The 19,453-nt window shown below is 42.9% G+C and overlaps 1 protein-coding gene across 1 annotated transcript; it reads left to right on the top strand.

The window, feature by feature from the left end:
• Positions 1 to 353: 353 nt before the first annotated feature.
• On the top strand, positions 354 to 5,676 carry LOC141595563 (putative flavin-containing monooxygenase 1). The gene is made up of 5 exons (XM_074415531.1): positions 354 to 776; positions 2,261 to 2,501; positions 3,787 to 3,965; positions 4,521 to 4,867; positions 5,069 to 5,676. The coding sequence occupies exons 1-5, from the start codon at positions 354 to 356 to the stop codon at positions 5,412 to 5,414; spliced, it is 1,536 nt and encodes a 511-aa protein (XP_074271632.1). The 3' UTR covers positions 5,415 to 5,676.
• The last annotated feature ends 13,777 nt before the right edge of the window (positions 5,677 to 19,453 follow it).

The following is a 19,453-nucleotide window of genomic DNA, read 5'->3' as shown; positions in this document are numbered from 1 at the left end:
AATTATCTATAATCACAAATTCTTGTTTAAGACGACTATTTTGATCTAAAACAGTAAAATGGAATTCGGTGACTATTTTATAGTTAAATGTAATCACAATGGTTCAACCACTATTACAGCTTATGGTAACTTGATTTCCATAAATGATTACATTTGGCTATCAAATATTTATAAAACCCCGTCTTATTATTTTAGTCCAAAATGGTCCGTTTGAAGGAGGACCAACAAATCTATAATCCTATAAATACCCTTATATTTTCCCACATTATCTCCATCCAAAACCTAACTCTCATCATCATATACAAGCTCAAAATATAAAAACCTACCTTGCACTACAAGAAAAACCAAAACCCATGGCCAACTCCTCAAAAATCGCGATCCTAGGGGGTGGAATCAGCGGTATAGCTGCCGCAAAGCAACTAGCCAAATACAAGCCAGTCGTCTTTGAAGCGACTGGCTCGATTGGTGGTGTATGGAAACATGCATCATTTAGGTCTACTAAACTTCAAACACCTCGTTGCGACTATGAATTCTCCGATTTCCCTTGGCCAGATAGAGATAACTCTTCTTTTCCTTCTAATGATGAAATTATAGATTATTTGCATGATTATGCAACACATTTTGATGTTCTTAAGTACATAAGGTTTAATTCTAAGGTTGTGGAACTTAAATATATTGGTGACGGAAATCATGAAAAAGAGTATGGTGATTTATTATCAGGACATCCTGCATGGGAAGTTGCCGTTCAAACCGGTGATGATTTTGAAGACATTAAGGTAAATTATGGTTCATTTACTTTGTAATATTTGAAAAATTCTACGTATTGATACACTACTGTTGCCAGTTGGTAGGAGTATTCTAGGACGTTATATTGACACCATAAATTAATATTGTCCATTTGACTAAACAATAAAGCTCTTTTTTAACGGATATATTCGTCTTAAAATCAAAATGGGTCAAATACATGCTACTTGCATAGATAAAGACGATTTTTTTTCTACTAATATTTAGACATTTTGTTTTGTCTTTATCTATAAAAGTGGTAGCTATTTGATCCGTTTTAAACTTAAGATGGATAGTGTTCGTCTTAATTGAGAATTTGTGTTGACCTAAAGCGGGTTTTTAAAGACGATACTCTGATTATATTTTTTCATAAATATAAATACTTCGTATATACTTGATTTACTTCTTATTTTGTTAAGAATAATTTACTTTTAAAGATCGTGTATAGCAAATGTAAATATTTTAGTCATAATAATTTTTTTATTTTATCATTTTTCCGGTAAGTGTATTAAAGCCAAACAGTGTACCTTATTTCATGAAAAGAATTAAAGGTTAATTTTTAAAGTTCAACGGTCACACAAAACAATCTTATATAATGAGTATTATAAAACATTTGGTTTTATTAATCAGCTAATTACCAAATAATTAAACTAATTCTGCTAATTAAAATATATTAGTCAAAATTTCTAATAAAATTTATCATTTATAATCTGGTTATGCTGAATTAATACACTGTCATAGACAAATTTCTAAGGCGTTGAATTGTTTATCTACTTAATTCAAACCATACAAGCTATGACGAAATTATCAACTTGAGAACCAAAATTCTATCATTTGCGTCGTTATCACCAAATCTACACAACATACACTCTAATTAATTAGTTCGCTTTTACCATTTTTAGAATTATGTAAAAATTGCACTCATTTTTCAATTTCAAGATATCTACACTACTTTAATTAGGTATTTTTAGTGGTGAAATGATGTGGATTGTGAAAACAATACCGTATACACTCATTTTCCTTCATGATTTAGGTATTTTGTATTTTTATGTTTACAAGCATGAAACAACTTTTTTGTACGTACACACAAACGATAATTTATACTCCGTATAATTCTATTTTACACGTTTATTTCGTTTTAAGTATTCCAAAAACAAACACCTTATTGGGCAGTGAATTTATACTAACTTCATCACCTAGGACTTATTGTGCATATTACCTTCTTCGTAACCACTAAGCTAAGACATTTACGGTCAGTGGTAGAGCTAGGGAGGCTAGTAGGGGTTCTCGCTCCCGCTGACGGATAAAAATCGCAAAAGTTTTAGTTAGAATTTTCGAAAAATTTAGAGTTTCCCTTATACCATTATCCGTTCGCCCCCCGCTGAAATATTTCACCCCCATTGGGTTCAAATCCTGGTTCCATCACTGTCTACGGTATCCAACTAATGAATTTGCTTAACATACTAATTATTTACAGAGATACACATTTGAGTTAGTGATTGTATGCATTGGAAAATATGGAGATATCCCAAAGATGCCAACATTTGCACCAAAAAAGGGTCCGGAAGTATTCAAAGGAAAAGTGATTCATACGCTTGATTATTGCAAACTCAACAAAGATGAAGCATCTGCTCTTGTCAAGGGTAAAACTGTTGCAGTTGTTGGTTATAAGAAATCTGCTATTGACCTTGCTGTTGAGTGTGCTCAAGCTAACCAAGGTATGTTTTTTTCATTGGCCCTTATAACTATTTGCCTTCATCGCGGTCATTTATTTACGTTTGCTTTTGTCACAAAGATCATGAAAATGAGAAATTGTGATTTTTAACAAAAACATGAAAAGTAAAAAAAGTAATATATATACATGTATGGATGAAAAATTACGTTTACATATTTTAAACAGGAACGTAAATAAATGACTTAGACACTCGTAGAAGGAAATCATGTTTTAACCAAATTCAGTTTTATTTTTAATGACCGTATCTGAATTTTAATGGTCGAATAATGTCAAATGATTAATCAATATATTCTCATAATTTACATTTTTTTATTAATTTACATTTAAAAATTATCTTTTACTATGCATGCTTATCTTAGATGTTATAGAAAAAAAACTGCCCAAAAAAATCTACATATTAATATATAGTGGACATTTCTAAAATAAATTTCTAGTAATTATTACTGTAATTCTTAGACTTAATTATTTTCTGGTCATTGATCATGAAAAAATTGAATTAACAAGAAGTCCACCCTTTGACTTTGGTTGTTGCATGCTACTCCTTAGTGACGAATTATACAATGAACCAATAGGGAGCCAAGATTATCATATTTATAAATTTTACCCTTATTGACCTTTTCACTTGTCCATTTCTTCCAATCATAGACTCGTTTTGACTTAGCAAAATCACAATTTTTTATACAAAATCGTCATATTATTAAAATAGTTCTGACTAAATTTTGTAGGAGCCGACCATTTTTTTTGTTAGCTTGTACTTATGGATGAAAGGTAAGTGAGGAGACAAGTTCATAGTATTTGAAGATATAATAAGATTTTTGCAAGAGGTTTTAATCATTCCACAATATACAAGTACAATGTAAAGAGAAAATAGACAAATGGAAAAAATGTGGCATATAACGTGTAAGAAAATAAGGACTAATAACGCGTTAGAAAAACGTGGTCATATGTTTGCTAATTGCCCACTACCATATCATAGTACAAAATTCAATATTACGAATATGAGACGTTATTTAAAAATATGAGACTTTCTCATAAATAGTATTCGCCACCCCATTTTATTTGAGATGGGCTTTTGAAATATTGAATTTCAATATTACTCCCCAGTCCTAATTATTTGTTTACCGTTAATTAAAATCTCTCTCACAAAAAATAAAATCACAACAAAAATATAAAAAAAGTAAATAAATAAATGGAACGGAGGAAGTACTTGACAAACCTCGTCTGCCTTAACAATTTGTTTTCTATGTAAAAACGTGCTTGTTTTGCAGGTCCGGATGGAAAACCATGCACCATGATAATAAGGACATTGCATTGGACAGTCCCTCATTATTCAATTTGGGGTTTACCTTTTTACCTCTTTTACTCAACAAGATCATCTCAATTCATCCACGAGAGGCCAAACCAAAACGTTTTTAAAGCCTTAGCAGGCCTCTTCTTATCTCCCATGGTACGTAATTTCATAAATTCATCTACTATATACACTCGAAACATATTACAACTCGTATTTAGTATTATTGTGAGAAAATACTAATCAAAATACACTTTTTTTGACCGATAAAGTTAAATTAGCCTAATGAAAATGAAATGTAGCGATTAGCTAGGGAATAACACGAATTTATAATTTTTCTTTTTCCAACAGATAGATGTCAGCTAGCATGGCTGGCAAGTCATGAGGGGTGGTATTCATGACGTGGGGTCAAATCCCGTTAACAACAAATTCGCCCTCGTGGCTCCCTCTAGACCAAAAAAAGAAAAAAAAAAATCTTTTCCAGGAAATGATTTTTAATCTGAATTTTAATGTTTAATTTATTACGGAGTAAATCATTGATTATAATGTGTTTTATAAAGATGTCAATAATGTAATTGAAGACCATTTATACAATCACAATATGGTATGCAAATTAAACTTTCAAACCCAAATTAATTTCAATATTCACATAATCAAACTAGGGAGTATAGAAAATAGGAAGTTATTCTAAAGATTGTTAATTGCAATTTTCAGAAGCAAATAATTTCAAGAACAATTGAGAGCTATTTGCTATGGAAGCTCCCCTACGAGAAGTATGGCCTTAAGCCTAATCATCCCTTCCATGAGGATTATGCAAGTTGTCAAATGGCAATCTTACCTGAAAACTTCTTCACTGAGGCCGATCAAGGTCGAATTAAGTTTGAGAAGGTCGATAGCTGGTGCTTCTACGAAAATGGAGTTGTGCTCGACAACAACACAAAGCTTGAGGCCGATGTTGTAATTTGTGCAACTGGTTATGATGGGAAGAAGAAGTTAGAGGCCATATTACCACAACCCTTCACTAACTTTCTTGATTATGCTGGTGTTATGCCCTTGTATAGGTAATTAATTAATTAATCATATTATAATATTCATTAATTTGCAGAAGTCAACTAATTTAGTTGGTAAAGTCATGAAAGGTGGTTATCATGACCTGGTTCAAATCCCCGTGAGCATCAAACCTCGTAAAATTTAATATATTTGATTGTATTATTGTTTCAAGATAGTATAATAATTAACATTCATGTCTTACTAAATTGTAGAAGCACCATCAACCCTATGATACCAAACATGGCATTTGTGGGCTACATTGAGACAGTGTCGAACCTACAAGCGGCCGAGCTTCGATGCAAATGGCTAGCAAGGCTCGTCGACAATCGATTCAAGCTCCCTAGTGTAGAGAAGATGCTAGGGCAAATTGTCAAGGAGGTTGAAGTTATGAAGAGAACAACAAGGTTTTACAAAAGGCAATGCATTTCTACCTATAGTATTAATCACAATGATGAAATTTGTGAGGAAATGGGATGGACTTCTTGGAGGAAGAAGAATTGGGTTTCAGAAGCTTTTAGTCCTTACACAAGTCAGGATTATGAAGATGATGATGAATGATTAAAATTAATATGTGTTTAATTAAATTCATATTTGATACATGAACTAATTATTTATTATTTATTTGATGGTCATTATTTAATCCTAGAAGACCAATATAATAAGATTATTGGCTAGCTTAATTAATTATGATATTTTTTGTTTTTAAGTTTATGTAAAGAATAAATGGATGCCAAATGAGTAATCCTAGTGAGAGTGTGAAATATTGTTGAGCATAATCAAGTTTTTGACTGCATACAACAACCTAGCTTAACTTTGAGATTGTAATAGAAGATACGGAGTATGTATTTAAATACAATATACTTCGTATAATTTATAAATGTAGCAAATCAGTACTTTAATGTGTGTAGTAAAATTGTATTGAAGTTGTTATTTTGTATATGGAGTTATAATACCATCTCTATTAAAAATTAAGTCGCCTTACAGATAATCTTATGAATGGGTATGTGGCAGTGACGTACCTACCACGAAAATCCAGTGGGGGGTCAAAAAATACATTTTATAATTTTAATGAGCGTAGTATGTGGCAGGTAAGAATCGATCCCCCAAGCTCATACTTCTATTTTAGTAAATTCTATACGTTTGCATTATACATGAATATCAATGCTCGTTTTCTTTTGTTCATATCTTAAGTTACATATTACTAAAAACTATAAAAATTTGATATTCATAATGTACTCGGTAAGACAATTTAAACAAGATCTCATATGACTATATATATTTTATGTTTTATATTAGAAGTTGTATATGATATTCTGTAACACCCACGGTAATTGAAGAGGTCCAGTGATAGGCTTAAATGACTAGTGCTTAAAGGGATTGGAAGTACTACTCGTATTAACAAAGTGCACTTTCTTTTATGGTCATCCATGTAAAAGAACTCCACAGTTAAGCGTGCTTGGCTGAGAGTAGTCTTAGGATGGGTGACCTCCTGGGAAGCTTCCCGGGATGTGCATGAGTGAGGACAAAATGCGCTATAAAGGACCCATGTTGATCGTGGGCCATGTACGGCCGGTGAGCTATCATAAGTAAGCTCCCACCGGTTTGGTAGGGGTGTTACATATTCTACTCACTTATGAATAGTGCCCAAAAAGTAAACGTATAAAATTCATTGAAATTGAGGAAGTAGTTGGAGTAAGAGAATTCTTACCCGTTAAAGTATAGTCTTGTTCTTAGTGGAGTTAAAAATATGTAAGAACAAAAAAAGTGTTTGTGTACCAAACTTCACACCTTGGTCATTTTCCTATAAAGTGACACAAAAACAAACTGTATTTGGACCATATAGTTATATGTGATGTTTTGATAATGACAAGTATGCTTTGTAAATATGTATATCTATGTTGCTCGTAATTGTTTGCTTAGTCTTGGTTAGATTGAATAAAGGTTACAATATAAGCAAGCAAAGTTATAATAGCTATGTCTATAACTATGAAGATTTGTGAAGATCTGTTGAAGTAAGGTTATAATTGCTTAAGTTATAACTTTGAAGGACAACTCTGATAATCACTCAAGTAAAGACAAGATCAAGTCTTAAGAAGCTCAAGATGCGAAGAGCTTGTGAAAAAAAAAAAAGAAGAGTCGAACCATATACTAAAAATCTCCATGAAGATTAGCTAGTATAGGTCATCATTTGGTAATGATATTTTTAAAGTAATTTTGGAAAAGTAAAGTTATAGCTATTCCACCTATAACTTTACTAACCAAGTCCAATTTTATAGTCACTTAACCTATAACTGTGGAGTGCATATGAGAAACACGACATTTGGCGTTAAAATCCTTTTAAATGTTTTTAAAAGTAAAAGTTTTTATAGTACATTTATCTAAAACGTGTTTTAGTTGAATAAAATTATAATTATCCTATTGATTAGTAAAACAACTTATGAGTTGTCAAGCTATCTAGGATTTTCATATTTATTCACTCCAAACCCTAATTCACTTCTTGACCTAATTGATGCCTAGGGTTTCGAAGGAGGATTCGGTCTAGTCGTCTTTTATCCTAATCGTTACCTTCTGCACAAGCTAGGGTTTTAGGATATTTCTTATCTATAATATTTGATAGAGATTTTATATCTCCTTATATTATTTACCACAGTAATTATCTAATAAGATAAACGAGTTGCTTAGAAAAGAATTAAAGTATTTTTCTAACCTAATTTTTGCCTTGCTTCACACGAAGCCTTGGACGACTCTTGGGTTTTATTTTAACCTATATTTTTCTAACCTAAAGTATCTTCTCTTCTATTATAAATACATTATATATTCCGTCATTTAAAGTTAGAACTTTTCACGCAAAAATACCTGGCAAACAAATCGAGTAAAGAGCTTTATTTTTATCGAGTAAAAATATGTGTTTTGCCTTTATTTCGAAAAGTTGTGTGTCTTATATTGCAGATTATTTCTATTAATTTCGTTATTGGATAATAGTGTTTAAGTTGTTTCTTATTTCGTTCAATTGTGTGAACACCAAAGAAAAATCAACACTTTCCTATTAGCGTAAGATAGTCGAGTATTTAACGATACTTAAATTGACTTACAACTAGAGTTAGTTGTACGAGTGGGTTAGTAATTTTGTAATCCGTAGAAAGGTACTAAAATTATTAATCGAGAATAGTGGACGTAGGTTTCGACTTGTGAAACTGAACCACTTCAAAAATCCCGTGCGTCTCTAGAATTTTTTTCACTCGTTCATTTCTTTACGTTTTATATTGCTTAATTAATTAGGTAAAGTTTAATTGATAAACTTTAGATAATTAATTAATAAATCACACCACATACGAAAAGTAAAAAAAGTGGGCTAAATTATTTATACTCAATTCAACACCCCCCCCCCCCCTCCTCTTGAGTATTTCGGATCGATAAACTCTTCAATTGGTATCAGAGCCTCATGCTCTTAATTGCCTAACCGCAAAGAGGCTGATCCGTCTATCTTATTTTATTTTATTTATTTATTTCTAATCCCGCTGCCCCACACGTGTGAAATGGATTCCAAGTATCTCAAATGTCCCATCTTTGATGGAAAAAATTATGGACTTTGGAAGAACATGATGACACACTACACAAAAGGATATGATTGGGAGTACTGGAAGATCGTTCAGAATGGACCAAATAAAATTATGGTTGGATCTACTGAAGGCACTACCTATGAGAAAAAGGAGGAAGACTATATTGAGACTGAGAAAACTCGAAAGCTATAAGCCTATTGCAAAACGGCATGACGTTGACTGAATTCGATCATTTTTCTTCTTGTACTATGGCCAAGGAAATATGGGACGGTCTTGAATTAGCTTATGAAGGAACGACAATTGTTAATGATGGGGCATATTCTGCACCGCTGACCAAGTCAGCACATTGAGCAAGGTCAAAGATATCCACAGCAAGTCAACGACTTAGACAGTCTAGCCGATGCAACCCATCGGCCTGTCACCTGGGTATCGGCCTGGCAACTAGCCAGCCGGGATACATATCCGCGTACTCATATCCAAGACCCTCGGCCGGCCTGCCATGGGTCCATCGGCCGAGGGTAGAACGGTCTTTCCACCTACTAGCCACTTGGCCACTTGGCCACTACGTGACAAAAGGTGAAAGTCTATAAATACTCTTCAACCTTCATTGAGGAAAGGATCCACAATTTAACCTAAGAATCACTATTCATCTGGTAATATCTTCCTTATCTCTCTACAATACCTCCTTAGCCAAGTAACGACAACTTACCTCTCTAAGTTTACTGACTTGAGCGTCGGAGTGAGTACGCTCGGCCAAAGCCGAGCCCTCAGTTTGTTCATCGTTTCAGGAGACCGCAAGGAGGATTCAAGCAAAGACGTCATTCTACAAGCCACGGGTGGTAACAATACTTGCTCTGGAATTACACCCGGAACAATTGGCGCCGTCTGTGGGGATAAGACACTAGAAGCTAGTCACATTCATTCCCAAACAAAAAAAAAAAACTCACCCCAAAAGCTAAGAAGATGTCGAAACAACAAGAGGTATTCGTTACTGACGAAACCGAACTACACCAAGATGATACCTTCCAAAATTCTGGAGTTGCGCAGCCCTCCACCGGCGGAATAATCCAACCGAATTCGGGATGCCAAATATGCCGGATACACCATTTGCCCGTCACGACCAGTCACCATCATGGGACATGTGGTTGACGCAAAGAAATCGAAGATGCTCCTGGACCCTAATGGGAGTACGCGGCTCACACTTTGTCACACCGACAAGAGCGGCGAAACCGTCCGGAGACCGGGCCCAAAATGTGACCCCAAGAAACTTGAACGGAGCATTAGGAGAAGTCGACCTGTCAAGACACCGGAGGAGCCCAAAGTGGTCGTGGTAGACCTAAGTCCTTCTCGCACTCGTGAGAAGACAGCGTCGCCGCGGCACAAACGAGGCACACCCCGGAGGAGCGACAGAAGCCCAACTCGCCAGAGTTGGAGAAGAAGCCCGACTCACCAGGGTCGGAGGAGAAGTCCTTCTCGCTACGAGGAGAGAAGCCGGACTAGGAATGCGAGGAGCCGATCGCCGCGTGTCGTTCGACATGTGGTCAGACAGCCCCTCAGCGCCTACGTCCTAGAAGTCCAGGTGCCAACTAAGCTCAAGTTGCCGCCCATATCATACAAAGGAGATAGTGACCCAACCGACCACGTCGAGGCTTTCGAGTCTTACATGTCGGTATGGGAGCAGCCCGATGAGGTCTGGTGCCGAGGTCTTCCCAACAACTTTGCATGGGATGGCTCAAAATTGGTACAAAGGGCTGCCCGACGGCTCGGTATACTGTTACGCTGACCTAAGGGACGCCTTTTTAGCCCAGTACTCTTGCAATAAGAGGAGGGCCGTGGAGACGTCGGATCTCCTAACTATTAAACAGGAGGGGGGCGAGTCTCTACGAAGCTATGTGAAGAGGTTCGACGGAAGGTTCAGCAGATTCGGAGATTAATCCCGAGTGGCGGCGGCTCGACGATGAAAGGCCTCCCAAGGGGAGATTTAAAAGACGAGCTCATCAAGTGCGGAGGCCTGGGCCTAGACGCCGCCAGAAAACTGGCCGACCAAGCCATCAAGGTGGAAGACTACCACAAAACCTGGGTAGGCCCCAGCGAGGTCGAGCACTCAGAGAAGAAGAACCACCGGGAGGACAACCCGGATGAAGAACGCCGTGACAATAATAGGTCACGGTCGCTGATCTGCCAGAAACGAAACTCGGCGGGCGCCGGGGAGTTCGGCACCGTACTACCGAAAGCGACAATAATCACACCCCCACAGGTCGTATCTGCGCCGAGGTCTTCGCCCGAGCAAAACGAAGGTCAAAAGTGGGAAAGGCCCCTAGGGCGAGGAGTGACGGTGACACGAGCCAAGATCAGAGTACCACCCACACCGCCACTTAACAACGATCACGGCATTTGAAAAATGCCATTGAAGATCTGATCCGAACGGGGAGTCTCGGCAAATACATAGCCGGAGGCCAAAAACAGATGCTTGACGGTCAAATAAGAAATCCGTTTTTGAGCGGGTAGGAGTTGTCAATGTCGTCATCGGGGACAACGAACGGTGGGTCCGCTCATGGGCACAAACGGCACTGAATGAACTATATCGGGCCATCAACTTTGTGCCCAACACAAAGAACCCCCGCTTCCAACATCCCCGATATGACCATTGGGAAGAAAGACTACGAGGGAGTCATCGCTCCTCACAAATGACCCACTTGTGGTCCACCTGGACGTAGCCAACCACTTGGTGAAGAGATGCCTGATTGACACGGGCGCCTACACAAACATTATGTATAGAGAATGTTTCCTCGGCCTCGGTCTGAAGGTTGAAGACCTGAGCCCCTACACCAAACCGTTGTATAATTTTTCTGGGGCCGGCCTGGTACCCCTGGGATCAATCAAGCTGCCAGTAATGTTCGGCGAGGGAAGTGCGGCCAAGAATGTTATGTCCGAGTTTGTGGTTATTGACGGCTCGTCTGCCTACAACGTCCTCATAGGCCGGGTCACTTTGAGCGAAGCCGATGCTGTGATGTCCATCCGGGCCCTGACATTAATGTATGTCTCGGACCGGGGGGAAGCGCATAAGCTCGTCTCGAAGAACGAGGAGGATCCCGGCGTATGGGAGGTTTACACTAACGGCCCTTCCACGACGAATAGCTCGAAGGCCGGCATCGTTATTATCAGCCCAAACGGAGACGTGTTTGAGCACGCCTTGAAGCTTACCTCCTTGGCCCCAAACAATGAATCCAAGTACGAGGCGGTGATAACCGGAGTTGAGCTAGCTAAAGCCACCGGGGCAGAGGGTGTCATGGTGAAAACAGATTCACTCTTAGTGACCAACCAGATCAGAGGAGAGTACGAGGCTCGGGACTACGGGACGATAAAGTATCTAGAGAGGGTGAGAGCTGGCGCTTCAAAACTAAAATCCTTCCAGATACAGTACACCCCCAGATCCGGAAACGACCGGACCATCGGCATGGTCGAAGGAGCAGAGACCGAGGAGGTAGAGATTGATCCGGGCCGCACCGTAACTGTCGGTGTCAACCTGGAACCAAAATTCGAGCCGACCTCCCGGACTCCGCCGAGGAAGAATAAAGATGTTTTCGCCTACTCAGCGGCCGAGATGCCAGGCGTGAGCCGGGAGGTGATTGTTCACAAGCTGAACGTACTCTCCACCGCTCGCCCAGTCAAGCAGAGAATGAGGAACTCCTCAGCCGAGAAGGATGAGGCCATCAAAGCCGAAGTAGATAAATTACTAGCGGCGGGCTTCATCATGCCTTGTACTTATCCTGAGTGGTTAGCCAATGTTGTAATGGTGAAGAAGTCATCGGGGGCATGGAGAATGTGTGTAGACTTTACCAACCTTAATAAAGCATGCCCCAAAGATTGTTATCCCTTGCCTCGAATAGATAGTTTAATTGACGCCACGGCAGCTACACCATGTCGAGCCTGCCGGACGCCTTCTCGGGTATCACCAGGTATTTATGGCCGAGGAAGACATGCCTAAATGCGCATTTATCACTGCTAACGGCACATACATGTACAAAATGATGCCGTTTGGTTTGAAGAACGTCGGAGCAACGTACACAAGGCTGGTGGACAAAGTGTTCCAAAATAAAAAAGGACGAAACATTGAGGCTTACGTCGATGATGCTATTGTAAAAAGCAAGTCTGACAGCGAGCACTTGGCCGATTTACACGAGACATTTTGTTCACTAAGAAAATACAAGATGAAGCTCAACCCAATGAAATGCAACTTCGGTGTCCGGGCAGGTAAATTCCTCGGCGTACTTGTCAGCGCCAGAGGAATTGATGCCAATCCAGACAAAGTCCGAGCAATCTTAGACCTGCCGGAACCGAGAAATCGAAAGGAGGTCATGATACTGACCGGGAGGATGGCGGCCCTAGCCCGCTTCATCTCTCGGTCCGCCGACAAGAGCACCCCTTTCTTCAAAGTATTGAAGGGGAATAAAGATTTCAGCTGGGGGGAGGAACAGAGCACGGCTTTCAGACAACTGAAAGCTCACCTTCTGACACTGCCAACCCTGTCTAGGCCAATGCTGGGGGAGACGCTATATCTATACATAGCAGTTACCTCGCCACGATCGATCCGTGATCATCGAGAAGAAGACAAGCAAAGCGAGACACCAATCTACTTTATCAGCCATACATTACTACCCGCCGAAAGAAATTACCCGCTGATTGAGAAAGCGGCCTTTGCTGTCGTCATAGCCGCAAGGAAACTGAAACCTTACTTCGACGCACATCCCGTGACGGTCTTAACCGACCAGCCATTGGAGAAGGCATTAGAAAAATTCGAACAATCTGGTAGGCTTATCAAATGGGCGGTAGAACTATCCGGCTTCGGCATTCAATACAAGCCGAGGCCCTCGATAAAGGGACAGGCACTTGCAGACTTCCTGGCCGAATGCACATATCAAGAAGAAGTACAACCCGGTGTATGGGAAGTATTCACCGACGGGTCCTCCACAACGAACGCTCGGCGCCGCATCCTTATCATCAGCCCAAACGGGGACGAGTTTGAGTACGCCTTGAAATTTACCTTCCCGGCCTCAAACAACGAATCCGAATACGAGGCGGTGATAACAGGAGTCGAGCTAGCAAGAGCTGCCGGGGCAGAGCATATCGTGTTGAAGACAAACTCTCTCTTGGTAACTAACCAAATCAGAGGAGAGTATGAGGCTCGAGACGACGGAATGGTAAGATATCTGGAAAGGGTGAAAACAGACACAACAAAATTAAAGTTCTTCAAAATTCAGTGCATCCCTGTGTCCGAGAAAACCGAGCCGACGCTCTCTCGAAACTTGCCGTTCAACCATCAAGAATATCACCAACCGTGCTAGTGGATATCAGACCGCTAAAAGCATCACTGACGCACTCTGCACGGTGGGCAACATCGAGGCCGTGACAACGTGGATGACTCCCATAATGAAATACAAACTTGCAAATGAGTTGCCAGAGGACCGCAATCTCTCGGCCAAGATAAAGAGGATCGCCGCCAGGTACTTGTTGTTTGAAGGAGAATTATACAGAAGGTCCGTAATAAGACCACTCTTGAAATGCGTCGGCCCACCGACGCAGAGCTAATTTTGACAGAATTCACGAAGGCATCTGTGGTCATCAGATGGGGGCAAGAACGCTGGCCCACAAAGCTCTCCGAGCCGGCTACTTCTGGCCCACCATGCTTGCGGATTCCAAGGCTAAAACCAAGAAGTGCACGAACTGTCAAATGCATGCTCCGTTGATACACGCTCCTTCCCGGGACCTACAACCGGTGCTTAATCCCCTCCCTTTCGCACAGTGGGGGATGGATATGCTAGGGCCATTTCCAACGGCCTCCGGAGGAAGGAAGTTCTTGATCGTCGCCGTTGATTACTTCACCTAATGGGTTGAAGTCAGAGCGATCGCGAAAACCCACAACGGCCGTCAGAAAGGTAATCTGGGAAAATGTCATAACTCGTTTTGGGTTACCCCAAGTCATGGTATTCGACCACGGCCGAGAGTTTTGGAGTGACCTAATAATGAACTGGTTAGAAGAGCTTGGCATCAAGTTTGCATACTCCTCCGTCTGCCACCCACGAGCAACGGCAAAGGAGGCAAAGAAAATAAAACAATCCTCAACGGTTTGAAAAAGACAGTTGAAGACCTTAAGGGAAGATGGGCCGATGAACGCCCGGCGTCCCGTGGTCCCTTCGGACCACGGAGAAAGAAGCAACGGATACACCCCTTCCACTTAGTATACGGGTCCGAAGCACTCCTACCAATTGAAGCGACGGTGCCAACATTCGAAACGGCTACTTTTAACCTGGGGCTTGAAAATGAGGAAGGCCTGAAAGCCTCCCTAGACCTGGTCGAAGAAAGCCGAGATACGGCACGCCTCAACTTGGCAGTATACCAAAACCGGATGAGAAGAGCCTACAACCGAAGAGTCCACAAAAGGGACTTAAAAATAGGAGATCTAGTCCTAAGAAAGTCGGCCGCCACCAACAAAGGAAATATTCATGGTAAATTAACGCCAACTCGGGAGGGACCCTACAAATTAGTTGAAGAGATGAGGCCGGGTACATACCGGCCGACGACATGGGGGCGTGCCCTTGATGAGCCACTGGAACACTGACAACCTAAGAAAGTACTTTGTATAAGCGGCGGAGGTGTCCAAAACCATTGTCGGCACCCCGGCGCGTGTTTATATCCAATGAAGAAACATCCAAGTTTTCCGTCAGTGTTTATCCCCTCCGTGGTTGAGACGCAAGAATAAACGTACACTCAGTGCAATTGAGACGCAAATATAGCGATCAATATGCCTACACAGTTACGAACGCTGTCGAGCCGCAACCCCGATTACCTCGGCCAAAGCCGAGAGCGACGGGGATACGTCGGTCAATACGCTAGAAGAAACGTATACTCAGTGCAGTTGAGACGCAAATCTAGCGATCAATATGCCTACACAGTTACGAACGTTATCGAGCCTTAACCCCGATTACCTCGGCCAAAGCCGAGAGCGACGGGGACACATCGACCGATACGCTAGAATAAACGTACACTCAGTGCAATTGAGACGCAAATCTAGCGATCAATATGCCTACACAAGCTCTGAACGATGTCGAGCCGCAACCCGATTACCTCGGCCAAAGCCGAGAGCGACGGGATACGTCTGTCGATACGCTATAAGAAACGATATCGAGTGCGCTTGAGACGCAAATCTAGCGATCAATATGCCTACACAGTTTCGAACGCTTATCGAGCCGTAACCCCGATTACCTCGGCCAAAGCCGAGAGCGACGGGGACACATCGACCGATACGCTAGAATAAACGTACACTCAGTGCAATTGAGACGCAAATCTAGCGATCAATATGCCTACACAGTTACGAACGCTGTCGAGCCGCAACCCCGATTACCTCGGCCAAAGCCGAGAGCGACGGGGATACGTCGGTCGACACGCTAAAGACGTTAAACACAAATTGGGGTATGCATTCAAACCGCTCGGTCATACCGAAGGTAAAAACGAAGGCACTCAATTAATAACGCAAGAAGACAAGTGAAGGATTGTGATCAAAGCCCCGGCCAAGCCAAAGGCCAATAAGACGAACTTTATTGAAAACAATTACAAGGAGAGTACAGACGACGGCCGTCCCCATAGGGATAAGCCTAAACACAACCTACCAAGAGTTTTACCAACAAAACAAAAGAAAAGCAAAAGATTACAAACGTGTCACTTGAAGCGCCAAAAGATGGCAGGGAGGAAAGGCTCAATAGTTGGCCCCCGAACAGCTAAAGCTATCCGAGATGCCGGGTGAGTCTGGTGACGACCGCCCGTCTCCCTATGCCTGTTGCTGCTCTCCATCGGTGCGGCAAAGATCTTCGGTGGCCGGCTTAGGAGAAGGCTCGACATTTTCAAGCACCTTTGGCCTCTCAGCCTCCTTCACCTTCGCATCGTAGGCCGCCTTGGCCTCAGCTATCTGAGCCACCTTCGCCGCCTCCGCCTTCTCTGCAGCCGCTGTTTCCGCAGCCTCGGCCATCTCGTCCAGAAGATTGTCGAATTTATCCCATGGGAAGGATCCGTCGGGAAGAGCTTCTTGATTGCCTCCCCCCGCCGCTTCCTCGGCCTGGTCTCGAATCGGCGCACATTTTAGGGAGAAGCTCAGTTTGAAGCATCTCAATATCCTTCTCCTTTTGAGCAAGGATAGCCCCGTGCGCCTCCGACGGGCATCGTCATGCACCCTTCCACTCTTCCCTCTTGGCAACCACGGCGTCATAAGCGCCTTTATACCGTCCCGCTCCTCCATCAACTTGGCGGTGGCAAAGATCGCATCCTCAACTTTGGCCCTCTCGGCCACCAAAGAGCTTCTCGCCTTCCTCTACACGCTTCTTGGCAGCAAGGAGATCCAGCTTAGCCTTCCCGGCTTCCCCCTTCACAGCATAGAGATCAAGCTTAAGCTTTGCGATCAGCGGCGCAGCTTGGGCCACGGCCTTTTCCTGCTCCATGATGTGGGAGCCGGCTAGACGGGTCCACTTCGCCAGCCTCTTATATATTCTCTCACCCTCCGCCACGAGCTCGGTGAAAGGAATCTTCTGAACTGAGGAGTCAACGGTGACACTTCTATCACCCGTCTTCTCAGGCTGCTTCTCGAACTGCCGCTCAGTGAGAACGGCAGTTGCCGACGGCGGATCTACAAAAAATTTACACAGAGCATCCACGTCAACATGCATCGACACATCAGAGAGTCGGTCATCGGGAATGTCCAACGAACCAGCTAAGTCTGAACCGCAAGTTAGATCCGTACCAGTCTGGACCCTCTTAGGCGGAGGGCCGGTGGGGGCAGTCTTCTCCCCGGCAACGGTGGAAGCAGACGGTGGCACTTTTCTCTTCTTCAGAGGAGAAGGGTCCTTAGCAACGGTCACCACCCCCTCAGTGATATCGATGACCTCCACATGATCCTTCTGGACCACTGGGGTCGAAGAGGGGGTTGGCACTGACGCCGCCGCCAATTTGGACGCTGCCTTCTTTGTTCTCTTCGGCACGCCTCCGAGAACCCGTGCATGGGCCGCCTCCGGATCTAATGCCTTCAGCTGCTTGTCCATCAGTTCGTTGGGAGCCAGTCTGCGATCACGCGCGTCAGCCGTAGGATGCCGTTGAACAACCTTCCCGTCCTTATCAAGCCCTAACCTCTTTAAGGTCCTCTCAGACAGATCCTGGCCAAACCGGTCTGCAAGAAATCAATCAAGAGTTACGTAAAGGAAGTAAAACAAAGCTCTAAAACAGGAATACAACAGGCAAAGATGGGCCTCACACCGACCCCACTCACCCTGATTGAGGGCCGGTATGAGGCCGACGCGGCAAAGCAGCTCATCCTGAAGGATAATCTGAGTCGGGGGCAGCCATCCCTTCTCAGCATCAAATAGCTGCATCGCCCGTTTCTCCTCCGCGGTAAGAGGGACCATCGAAGCGTCCATCTTAACCTTACCCCGGGAAATACATTTCTCATATTCTTCCCGGTTCTCACACCGTAAGTAAACATGGCTCTGGAAGGACCGAGGCAATGGGTAGTCCTCCGGCACTTGGACGTACACCCATCGCCGTTGCCAGTCCTTACAAGAAGTAAGCTTGGACACGGAGACGTAGCCTGGCTCCGTCTGCACGCTGTACCACCTAACTTTACCGGCGATTGACGGCCGAAGATGATGAAGGCGGCGGAATAGGTTAACTGTTGGGACCTCCCCCCTAAAGAGACAGAGCCACACAAAGCCAACTATCGTCCTCATGGCCAACGGGTGCAGTTGAGCCACAACGACGTTCATAGCTTTGATGATGGCCATGACGTGTCTATTCAAAGGAAACCGGAGCCCATACTCCATGTGCCTGATATATACGCCGACGTGACCCGTGGGAGGGCAACATACCGCCTGACCCTCTTCAGGGATAACAATTTTGTACCCCTCACCGAAGGAGAAATGGCCTCCGAAAAGAGTCGCACCAGAACAGCTGGCGAATTTATTGGTCTAGACACGGTCAAGACCAGTCCTGCAGGCCTCGCCATGATCCGGGATAAGCGGCCTCTCACCATCAGAAGGAGTCCTCTCATCATCATCAGCATCATCATCCTCATCCTCCCATTCCTCCAAAATTGGTGGATCGACTACGGGAGAAGGAGACCTAGGGCCCCCAGATCTTATCGGGATGGCATCTAGTACCCCCTCCTCGTCAAGACGCGACGGGGAACCCCCCGGCGCAGAAGTGCTAGTCCCGGCGTCAGCAGAAGACATGATAGCAATGATTACGTAACAAAATAAGAAGTGAGAAAATTTGTTTGTTTACCTTGAAGAAAAACACTCGCCGGAGTAATAACTCTGAAAATCAGAAGACAAAGAAGCCCTTGAAAGTTTAGAGAGATGAAAATTTCGGAGAAAAATTTGAGAAAATGAAATTGGTAGCCAAATTCACGGAACAACTGCCCTATTTATAGGGAAAAGTCCATGATGAAGGACCAATCAGGGAACAGCCCATGAAGCGTCAGCCAATCAGCGAACAAACACGTGTCGGACATGCAACCACGGAATGTCAATCGTCGCAACAGTCGAACGTCAATCAATGCAACAGTGATCAAGCGTCTTCAACACGCCCCTTCATATCTCTGCCTATTCATCTTCCTCAACAAATTCCTAGGTATCTGCTCTCCGCCGGCCACATGATCAACCAAGCTAGGAAGCACCTACTGGGGGCAATAAAAAACAACCGGCACTCCCAACCCTGGTCTCGGCCAGCGTCACTTTCTTTTCCACATCGGATGCCCTTTTACACATCCATGTGGAGGGGGGATATGGTACGGCCTAAGCAGAACTAGGCCGAGGTAGAAGAAGCCGATACAGAAAAAGTTTCAGAAATTACTTTCGCAGAATATACGCTCAACATACATCGGAGCCCATACCACGGCATAGACTACGCTGGGGGCAAATTGATGGGCATATTCGCACCGCCGACCAAGTCAAAGACATTGAGCAAGGTCAAAGATATCCACAGCAAGTCAACGACTTA

Source organism: Silene latifolia, chromosome 8 (genome assembly GCF_048544455.1).
Source record: "Silene latifolia isolate original U9 population chromosome 8, ASM4854445v1, whole genome shotgun sequence".
Taxonomy (NCBI): Eukaryota; Viridiplantae; Streptophyta; class Magnoliopsida; order Caryophyllales; family Caryophyllaceae; genus Silene; species Silene latifolia.
The sequence above is the reverse complement of the archived record's forward strand: the minus strand, read 5'-3'. Positions and strand labels throughout refer to the sequence as shown.

Coding starts and splice junctions, on each gene's coding strand:
- LOC141595563 (XM_074415531.1), top strand. CDS start 354: ATGGCCAACTCCTCAAAAATCGCGATCCTAGGGGGTGGAATCAGCGGT. Junction 2,502..3,786: donor GTGTGCTCAAGCTAACCAAG/GTATGTTTTTTT, acceptor CTTGTTTTGCAG/GTCCGGATGGAAAACCATGC. Junction 4,868..5,068: donor GGTGTTATGCCCTTGTATAG/GTAATTAATTAA, acceptor ACTAAATTGTAG/AAGCACCATCAACCCTATGA.